The 8,864-nt window shown below is 35.6% G+C and overlaps 2 protein-coding genes across 4 annotated transcripts; both read right to left on the bottom strand.

The window, feature by feature from the left end:
- Nucleotides 1-703: 703 nt before the first annotated feature.
- Nucleotides 704-3,057, bottom strand: LOC127262836 (exocyst complex component EXO70B1-like). The gene has a single exon (XM_051291669.1). It carries the CDS (start codon nt 2,904-2,906, stop codon nt 936-938), a length of 1,971 nt encoding a protein of 656 aa, XP_051147626.1. The 5' UTR covers nt 2,907-3,057; the 3' UTR covers nt 704-935.
- LOC127262837 (uncharacterized) lies at nt 2,975-8,506 on the bottom strand. 3 transcript variants are annotated; one of them, XM_051291672.1, is made up of 6 exons: nt 8,171-8,506; nt 6,724-6,894; nt 5,837-5,926; nt 5,648-5,770; nt 5,478-5,535; nt 2,975-3,110 (listed from the first exon to the last, which is right to left on the bottom strand). In XM_051291672.1, the coding sequence occupies exons 1-5, from the start codon at nt 8,351-8,353 to the stop codon at nt 5,482-5,484; spliced, it is 621 nt and encodes a 206-aa protein (XP_051147629.1). In that variant the 5' UTR covers nt 8,354-8,506; the 3' UTR covers nt 2,975-3,110; nt 5,478-5,481. The 3 variants fall into 3 exon arrangements, with proteins under 3 accessions (XP_051147629.1, XP_051147628.1, XP_051147627.1); XM_051291671.1 differs by lacking the exon at nt 2,975-3,110 and adding an exon at nt 3,361-4,148; XM_051291670.1 differs by lacking the exon at nt 2,975-3,110 and having other exon boundaries at nt 5,352-5,535.
- Nucleotides 8,507-8,864: the final 358 nt, after the last annotated feature.

Raw genomic sequence — 8,864 nt, 5'->3', positions numbered from 1 at the left:
TTTAAGATAAAGAACAACCAATCAACAAATTCAGACACATAATACTCATCGATCAAAACAACTTAACATTATAATCAATTATTTCAGGATCAGTTAACAGTAAAAATTTTCGATATTTCCAAATTCCCAGACAGTTGCACACCAGCAGAACAGATTCCGAAAATAAATGGTTCTCAAATAGCTAGAAGATGAAGAGTGAGCATACCTTTTTTCATCGGAGTCGACCCAAAAAGCCCACCATGCTCCAAAAGTTGGCATTTGTACAGTTTCGCCGTAGCAGTGTAAAACAGAAGGACAAAATATAAAACAAGAAAGATTAGCCTGAGGATAATAAAAACTAACAAATTACAAAATCCCGACTCAAATGCTAACCACAAAGTAAAATATTCGAAGCTACTAAAGAAACAGATCATATAGTTTGAACCCCTAACGATCAAATAATGTAAGGATCTAACGAATTAAGCTAATCCACACAATCCCACATCGAACTTATTGCCATCTGCAGAACACATCTCCAACTAAAAACATCAACGATTATAACAAAAACAATGCCAAATGAATCAAAATTGACCACAGTAAGATACCCCTAACATAATCAAGCATGAGACCTATGCATCTTTAAGTACTAAAATACGACAAAGAATTAGCTACAAGAATCACAGTATTGTTAGCAGGATGCAGAAACTAAAACAGATCGTGCCACGACTCTAAATGTGATTCATAAAATAAACACACGAAATTGGTTCCTCGGAGGGTTATAAGGCAGATATACAAATTTACAACAGCATATGTAGACGGGTCTGGATATACTTCACAGAAGGTTTTGTTCAACACATCCATGCTAATAAAAATAGTACATCATCGAGCAAACAGATGGAAGCCATACTATTTCTCGATGAAGACAGAAAAGCAACCTGCAGCAATGCCCTGCACTTTTACGAACTTTTTCTTCTCATATGATGCAGAATGAGGGGCGCATCTTCGAAAAGATCCAATAAATAGTTCTCCAAATCCTCCGGCGTATACTTTATGTATTTCCCTTGTCTCCCACTTTCTAATTGACTACCAAACCGTCCCATAAACGAACGGTAAGCTGGGATCACTTTTTCAGATATGGAAATCCTGAGCTCCTCGCGGAGCTGAGGGTCTGGGACTTTCCATGCTGTTTGAATCCTATAAATCTCCTCAAAACAAGCATTGAAATTTTTAAATCTGTCCTTCAGAGCCACTTTCGATGTGTTACTTGAGCTCCCACCCATGCCTTCGTCCCTTAAACAAGACAAAGCCTTCGTCCATGAGGCTCTAAGGTATTGGGTAGCATACTGTCGAATCTGTCCCCTTCTTTTCTTAACCCAATTATCACCTAAATGGTTTCTGAGCTCTGAGTCCTTCACTTTCTGCACGACGTAGAGTATATTGTTCATTAAGAATATATACTGCATTGCAATATCCTCATACAGCCTCGACTTCTCCTCAATATTCGCCTCCAACGAAGTAATCAATGCCAAGAGCCTCCGAGCCATGGGGGACATGTCTCCTGTCTCAGAACTACCACTATTGTCCCTCTCCAACGGGGAAGATTCAGCACTTGTGTTCTCCAAGAGCAGATTGAGCGTATCACTATAATCCACGAGCAACTTCGAATAATTCATCACATATCTAGCTAATGGATGAATGTCGCCATTGTGTATGACTTTCCGTGAAGCTTCTCCCTGAACTGCATTCTCGAACTCAACAAAAGTCCCGACAGCAGCCTCGCCTAGCCAAGACAACACTCCCCTCGCCTCACTACAGACTGTTTCGCCCGCATCTTCATCCGCGAATAGCGACTGTAAATCAGGTAACACCTGTGCTAAAGCATCGTACATGTCGAGAATCCTAAACAGCTTCTCGGCAGACCTCTTCCCAATCGCGACTGCCTCCCCGAAATTCAACAGCTGCATTACGCAACCTTTTGCCGTCTCCAGAAAGCAAACTTCTTTGATCAAATCCGACTCTATGAAAATCTGCTCGCAGAGATATTTTTCGCTTGAGAGAAGACCTCTCACAACTACTTTAACAGCTTGAATCCATTTCTTCATCTTCTCATCCAAAGTTCTCCATTCAATCCTCTGAACCTCCTCAATGCTCAATTTCTCCACTCCCAGAATTGCCATACATTCGTCAAGAACATCGCGACGAACGGAGCAATAGACCTGGCAGCACTCCTTTTCATACCCGGATCGAATCATCCTATCAGCAATTTCACGCAGATCGACCACAGCATCTTGATGAATCAATTCCAGAGACATCTCATCCCCAAAGCTCACACCCCTAGCGTGGATGTGCTGACTGTACCGTCCACTGCTTACATCCTCGAGAGTCTCACTATTCTCGTCGTTCAGAAACTCGGTCGCAGCAATCGCTATAGCAGCAGCAGAGGACGACAGGGACGAGCGATGGAGGCGGTCAGGGTCCAGAGGAACCGTGTTCCGTACAAGCACGTGACGAAACTCCTCCTCCAACCGCGCCATCGCAAGCTGCAGCACGTTCTCGGCTCGGTCCATGGCGTCGTCGTCAGGGGAACGGAGGTTCATTTCCTCGGTCAATCGTATGACCTCATCCACCGCGAGTAAGTAATCATCGAACCCATCCAAATCGGCGTCGCTCAACAGCACTCGCTCCGCGGCGTCCAATTGGCGATCCGCCACGGAAGATTGGCCACCCTTGACTCCGGCGGCGGCGGCGGCGGCGGAGGGATTCTCATCGGAGGAAACGAATGACGAGAGAGAGGAGAGACGGTTGTCGAAATTGGAGAGAATCAAGAGCATGTCCTCGGCGTCGGACGTGTTGCCGAGTGATTTCACGATCTGCTGCGCGGTGGCCAGCACCTTATCCTCGCCGTCGACTGTCGCCGCCATCTTCATCTTCTGAGAAAATTGGAATTAGGGTTTGGGAAATTGGGGAGAAAAAGGGAAATGGGTGTGAAGAAGAAGTCGAAATGGGAGGCGTTGTTGGAGGCAGTCAGTCAGTCAGTTAGTCAGGGCTGACGGCTCGGCTCTCGGCTCGGCTTGTTGGTTGATTGGGAAATGGGAGGAACATTGGCGTCAGGTCAGGTGGACTATTCAACTCTGGATAGTGGTTGGACCGCCATTATGTCATACATTAGGGGTATAAATGCAAATTCATTATTAATCAATCAAAATGGTTGCGTCTGGTCGTGTCTTCAACATATGCACTACTATAATACTAATTCATTAATGCAATAATTTTTTTTTCTATTAAATATATTAGATTAAAATATATTAAAATATATGTGCCATTCAAGATATCAATAAAAAATTTTACATTGATTTAAATTTTTGTTATTTTTAAATCATTAGTAATAAATTAATTGTTTACAATTTTAAAATTTAGTTTTAAATTTTTTCTTGATTTTTCATCTTCTATTTTATTTTATTGCAATATACTTATTATAAATATACAAAAATTACAATATATTACTAAAATTACAAAAATCTAATTATACACAATTTACTCTCTACATAAATATATCGCATCTACGACCATTTTTCACACACCATTGATTCAAAATAAAGATATTCTCTCTATCTACTAAATTTTATCCATTATTAATTTTGACAAAGTCAATATTTAATTATTATCATTCATTCAACACTTATTTACAGCAAAATATTATTAACTTTATTACCTTATCTCTCTTCATTTACTTTACTTTTTTAACTAAAATTTCAAAAATATCCTCCAACTATCTATTACTTTTTTAATAAAATTATTTATTTTTCTTAATTCTCATGCCAAGCTCAAATAAATTAATTTTAATAGATGAAGAGAATATAAATTTGACATAATTGTCTTTATTTAATCAAAAGCTACGCTGAATTAAATCTATCCATCAACATTTGACCCGAAGCCCGAGAAATAATTGGGTATGACATACTAACAAATTTATTTTCATTATGCCAAATTTTATACCAATAACATATTGAAAAATCCAGTATACCAATAATTTTTGTTGTGAACACCATTTTTTTTTCTTAAAAAAAAATAAATAAATAATGAAGCAAATGTAGTATATATCTAGAAGTTGTACCAACTTCGAGCGCTCTAGTGAAAAGTCAAAACCACGTACATGACGTTAGCTACAGCTGAAACAAGATTTGATATAAGTCAATTAATTAATTAATTGTATTCTAATAATAATAATAATAATAATATTTCTAGAACAACTACCATGTTGTTTATTTGATGTCGAGAATCAAATCCTTTGTTCAAAGTCCAACTTAAAGCAACAAATATCCCCAATTATTTTGCCTCTTATTACATACAAATAAAATAAAATAAAAAATAAAAAATCTAGGTTTTGAAAATTTTTAAATTTAATATCTACTTCATCCGTCCGGCCAGAAAGTATACATATTTCTATTTTGAAACGTCTAATTACAAAATAAGTATATCATTAAATACCTCAGTTTTTTCCACAAATACTCTTTACTTTACATCACATTATTACTTTTACACCAAAAATCACTATTTTTAACTACCCACTATAATTAAAATACTATTATTTCTTAAACACCGCGCAAAAAATAAATATTTACTTTGTGCGCAGACGGAAGAAGTATTTTATAAGTTGAAATAGATACTATTTAATATATATATATATATCTGTATATTTTTGAAAAAACCTACTCTTAATAAATAATGACAATTTAAAAAAATGCCTTTATCCAACTTAATATCTATTTGGCTGCAAGTTTAAACATAATATAGCACTATGCTCTTATTATTGTTTTTGTTCTCTCTCTTAAATAACTAAACACATTTAAATTCCCTGGTTATGCTATTTTAAAGTTTGATTTCATTTTTTTTATCCAACAACCATTATGATTACCTATAAAAATAATGCAACGATTTCCTCGCATAAAACATTACATCTAAATCAATATTGAAATTTTTCTTTTTTTTTTTTTAAAAAAAAAAACCCACACACACCCTACTTTTTATTAATTAGTTTATAGTATTAATTATACAATATATATATATATATATTCATTTAGTTGCGTTATACTCCGTCATTCAAATTTATTCTCGCTTTCCTTTTTTGGTTGTCATCCAAATTTATTACCGTTTCTATTTTAGTAAAAAAATACCACTTTTCTTTACCAAAAAAAAGTAAAAATTTATATTTTTACATATTTTTCTTAAAACCTGTGCCCGATCAAATGAGCACACAATTGAATGACAGTGAGAGTATATCACAATATAATTTTTAAAATGTTCAAAATACATTTTAATATTTTTTAACCAGGAGTATATATTATGCCTAAAACCTAATTTCCAACCAAAAATTAAAACCAAACCCCTTTGGTATATATAGCTATGTGTATGTACTTAAACTTAGAAGTCACTATAAAATAAAAAAGAAAAAAAAACCCTTTCCAACAAAACATCTGAATCCATAAAAATAAACATACCAGGCTAAACAGCATCTGAGTTTTGAGCAATCTGTGGCGCCCTGTCATGTGTTTCTTCCTAACAAGACGAGCCAAAAGTCCGCAACAAAACAGTGTAAAAATCAAACATAATCCGCAAAATAATCAATCTATAGATACGATCAACCATGAGGCAGGCGACGAACACTTACAGGCTTGGATAGCTGGTCTCTTATCGAATACATCGACTTCAGCATCATTTCCATGGTATCTTTCGCCAACTGGAACTTGACATCCCTTTCGCTGCCCATGTTAGGCTGCACGTCGCTGTGAAGCTGCATGAACCGGAATTTTACGTCAAATCAATATCATGGATGTGAATCTTGGAAACTCGAACATACCTTCAAGTTGATTACTGCCCTAGGGTCTGATTGTTCCTCGCTTTGGTTCGCCATGCTCCATGTCATTGACTTTAAACGAGGTAAGATGACCTAAACCATAGTTATATAACAGATAGCAGTGCGTAGCAGTCAACATCTAAAATGTTATAGCAGGATAGCAGATAGCAGTATGACCTCGCTATTTAAATATTTAAGAATATATAAAAATTATTATATATACAAAATTACAACAAAAAAACATAAGATAAACCTATAAATTAATCTAATAATTAGCATTAAAAATTATAAAATGTCAAAAAAAAAAGATATGATCATAATTGTTAGATATATATAAACAAGAACAATTAGATCACTATTGTGTGATAGATATATATATATATATCAAAGTTAATCAGATTCAAAATATGCTAAAAGAATTTCTTCCTCATTTTTGTCATCCTCATTGCTTAATTACTCTTATTTCTTTATATTTTCCCCTTCTTCTTTGTTCTCATTCATTTATTCTAATGTATATTCGTCACCTTATATAATATCATTTCTCCTTTTAGATCTAGAATTACCTATAACTTTCTTGTTCATTGATGTATTGATATTTGCATCCTAGTGTAAACAGCAGGCCGCTAGCTTCAGTAACATCAACAATTACTCCTCTAGTCAAATTATCATTGTTAAAGACTAACTTATCCTCCGCAATTATTATATTCTTTAATTAATTACTCTTTGGAATCATCAATATCGTTTAAAACAATAGGACCAATCACATCATTAGATGTGTAAAAAGTTCTAGAAATGACAAATGGAATAACAAGTAAAACCGACAAGTATTTATAACAGGAAGATTTCCCACTTCTGTTTCTGTAATTATTTTCGATGTATAAATATCTCACCTTATCTTTGGATATATCCTCGCGCCATTCCTTTTGAAACTTTTGCAGCAAAAGTGTTAGAAGCCTTTGCAATTCAGGCAGGACTTCGGCTGGAAAGAGTTTCTGAATCTCGTCTTTGTTAATGTTGTCATAAACGCACTTGCGGATCAATACACGCAGGCACACTAACAGCTGTAGAAGCAAATCAAATGTGTTTGTCAAACAAGAAGAGATCTACAAAGAGAAAAGAACCAAGCTAAATAATCTTGGGAACTCATGCTTGTTCACCCGAATTACCATTACCAAAGGAGATGGATTGTTTCACATGCCAAATTTGGACAAGACCATGTACCAAATTCATATTACTCAATAAGTTCAGATAAAAAATTCAACTTTTTATCTATTGTAGGAACAAATTTGAATACTCATAGAAGAAAGTAACAATCAATAGAAAAGTGAATGGAATATTAAACTACAGGGAAGCTCCCTGCCCTAACCATATCCATCTTTCGTAATACTTTGAATGACCTAACGACACTCGAGTAACATAATTTTTATTATAGCCAACCCACGTTCAAAATTACTATATGTCACTAAGCTAGTGCATGATGAGCCCAAAATATGCTTCAGCAAATCTTCCCATTGGAGTGAAAACCTGAAGAAGAACTGGGTCATGCCGTTGTTGAGTTGCTAGGGTAGCTCCTCAACAAATACTTAAATGAAATGGTAACAAAATCATCAAAACCAACAAATACAAACTACACACAAGTTCCTCCAAACATGATATTTAATTCGATGACAACATCAACAAACCAAAAGAATCACCAAACAATTATCCGTTACTTGTGTGTAAGAAAGAAATGAAAATTGGCGCTTCTGAGCTAAACATCTGTTCGACATAATTTAACAGAATCATATAAACTCAAAGACAATCTGAATAATGCTACTACAATTTTAGTAAGTTTAGAATTCAACTAAAGGGATAAGTATTATTTTCAATTGATTTATATTGAATCCCACCTTGCATCTTCGTGTCCGGTAATCATTCGTTTCATTGTGTGTGCAAACACTTGTTCGTAAATGGATGTGAGAAAACAGGACGTTCTACTTTAGCACCATGTTAGATTCCTCAAACACTCATTGTGGCCACTATCTTTGGCTGCTATATCAATTGCATACGGAATTCATAATTCTAAGCCCCACCCCAGCTTCCTATTGTGAATCTGATTCAAAATTCAAACAAATGTTCTACTTCTGATGCAGTAACAATTGCCAGCGTTTTAGGAAGTGCTTCAAATAGTAGAAAGTATCTTTGTACAGTAGCTAAACACATAAAAACCCTAGCTCAACCATTGCCCAACTGAATCCTAACCGATTACTTCTTTTTTCTAACAGTCGCAACAAATTTGAAATTAAAGAAGCAAGCCTCGAAATCGAAACTGATACGAAGGCGCAGGAGTTAACTCACAGGGTCGAGGTCTGAATCGTTAGGAAGCTGAAGAATATCGCGGAAGATTTGCCGGTCGGCGGCGTCGAGGCCAGTGCGGCGTGTACGCCAAAGAGCTTGCAGTATGTATTCCACGGATTCCTTGGAGTTGGCTCGAACCAATAGCGGCAAATGGCCCCAGAAACTGTGATCCCCATCTACCATCTCACCACCGATTCAAAGCAGCCAATAGCCCCCTCGTGTGAGGTGTGATTCGATGCCGTCGAAGCTTGAAACAAACAAAAAATGGCGAATCTGCGGAATTTTCAGTTGTTCTGAATCGTCCTCCCAGCCAAATACAAATTTGTTTTTCTCCCTCCTTATAGAAAATTCTGGAATCTCAGTTCAAACAAAATATTAAATATATATAATTGATAAAAATAAGTATATTAAAATTAAGGGGCACTTGGATTTAAATAACTCTCAGGTAAAAAAGATTTAAGTTCAGTCCCTCTCCAATTTGAAAAAGCACTGCACTCCCTACTTTTCATTTCACTTTACACCTAACTCCCTAATACCCATTTTAGCCCTGAATCACCATATAATGTAACGAATATTATATATACTCTAATTATTTTTATATAAACCTATATTATCTAATTACGTACTCCAAAATTATCCCGATGTACAAAGAAAATATCAGAGTAGTGTGCCTCGAATTTTTATTTATGTACTA

Source organism: Andrographis paniculata, unplaced genomic scaffold, assembly GCF_009805555.1.
Source record: "Andrographis paniculata isolate CXL003 unplaced genomic scaffold, ASM980555v1 Contig66END, whole genome shotgun sequence".
NCBI classification, from domain to species: Eukaryota; Viridiplantae; Streptophyta; class Magnoliopsida; order Lamiales; family Acanthaceae; genus Andrographis; species Andrographis paniculata.
This window is presented reverse-complemented; position numbering and strand designations above follow the sequence as displayed.

Bases quoted from the DNA above. Each gene is read 5' to 3' on its own strand.
- LOC127262836 (XM_051291669.1), bottom strand. From the start codon at position 2,906: ATGAAGATGGCGGCGACAGTCGACGGCGAGGATAAGGTGCTGGCCACC.
- LOC127262837 (XM_051291672.1), bottom strand. From the start codon at position 8,353: ATGGTAGATGGGGATCACAGTTTCTGGGGCCATTTGCCGCTATTGGTT. The intron at 5,927-6,723 runs GTGAGATATTTA...ACTATGGTTTAG, and splicing joins AGGATATATCCAAAGATAAG to GTCATCTTACCTCGTTTAAA. The intron at 5,536-5,647 runs GTAAGTGTTCGT...TCGTCTTGTTAG, and splicing joins GAGACCAGCTATCCAAGCCT to GAAGAAACACATGACAGGGC.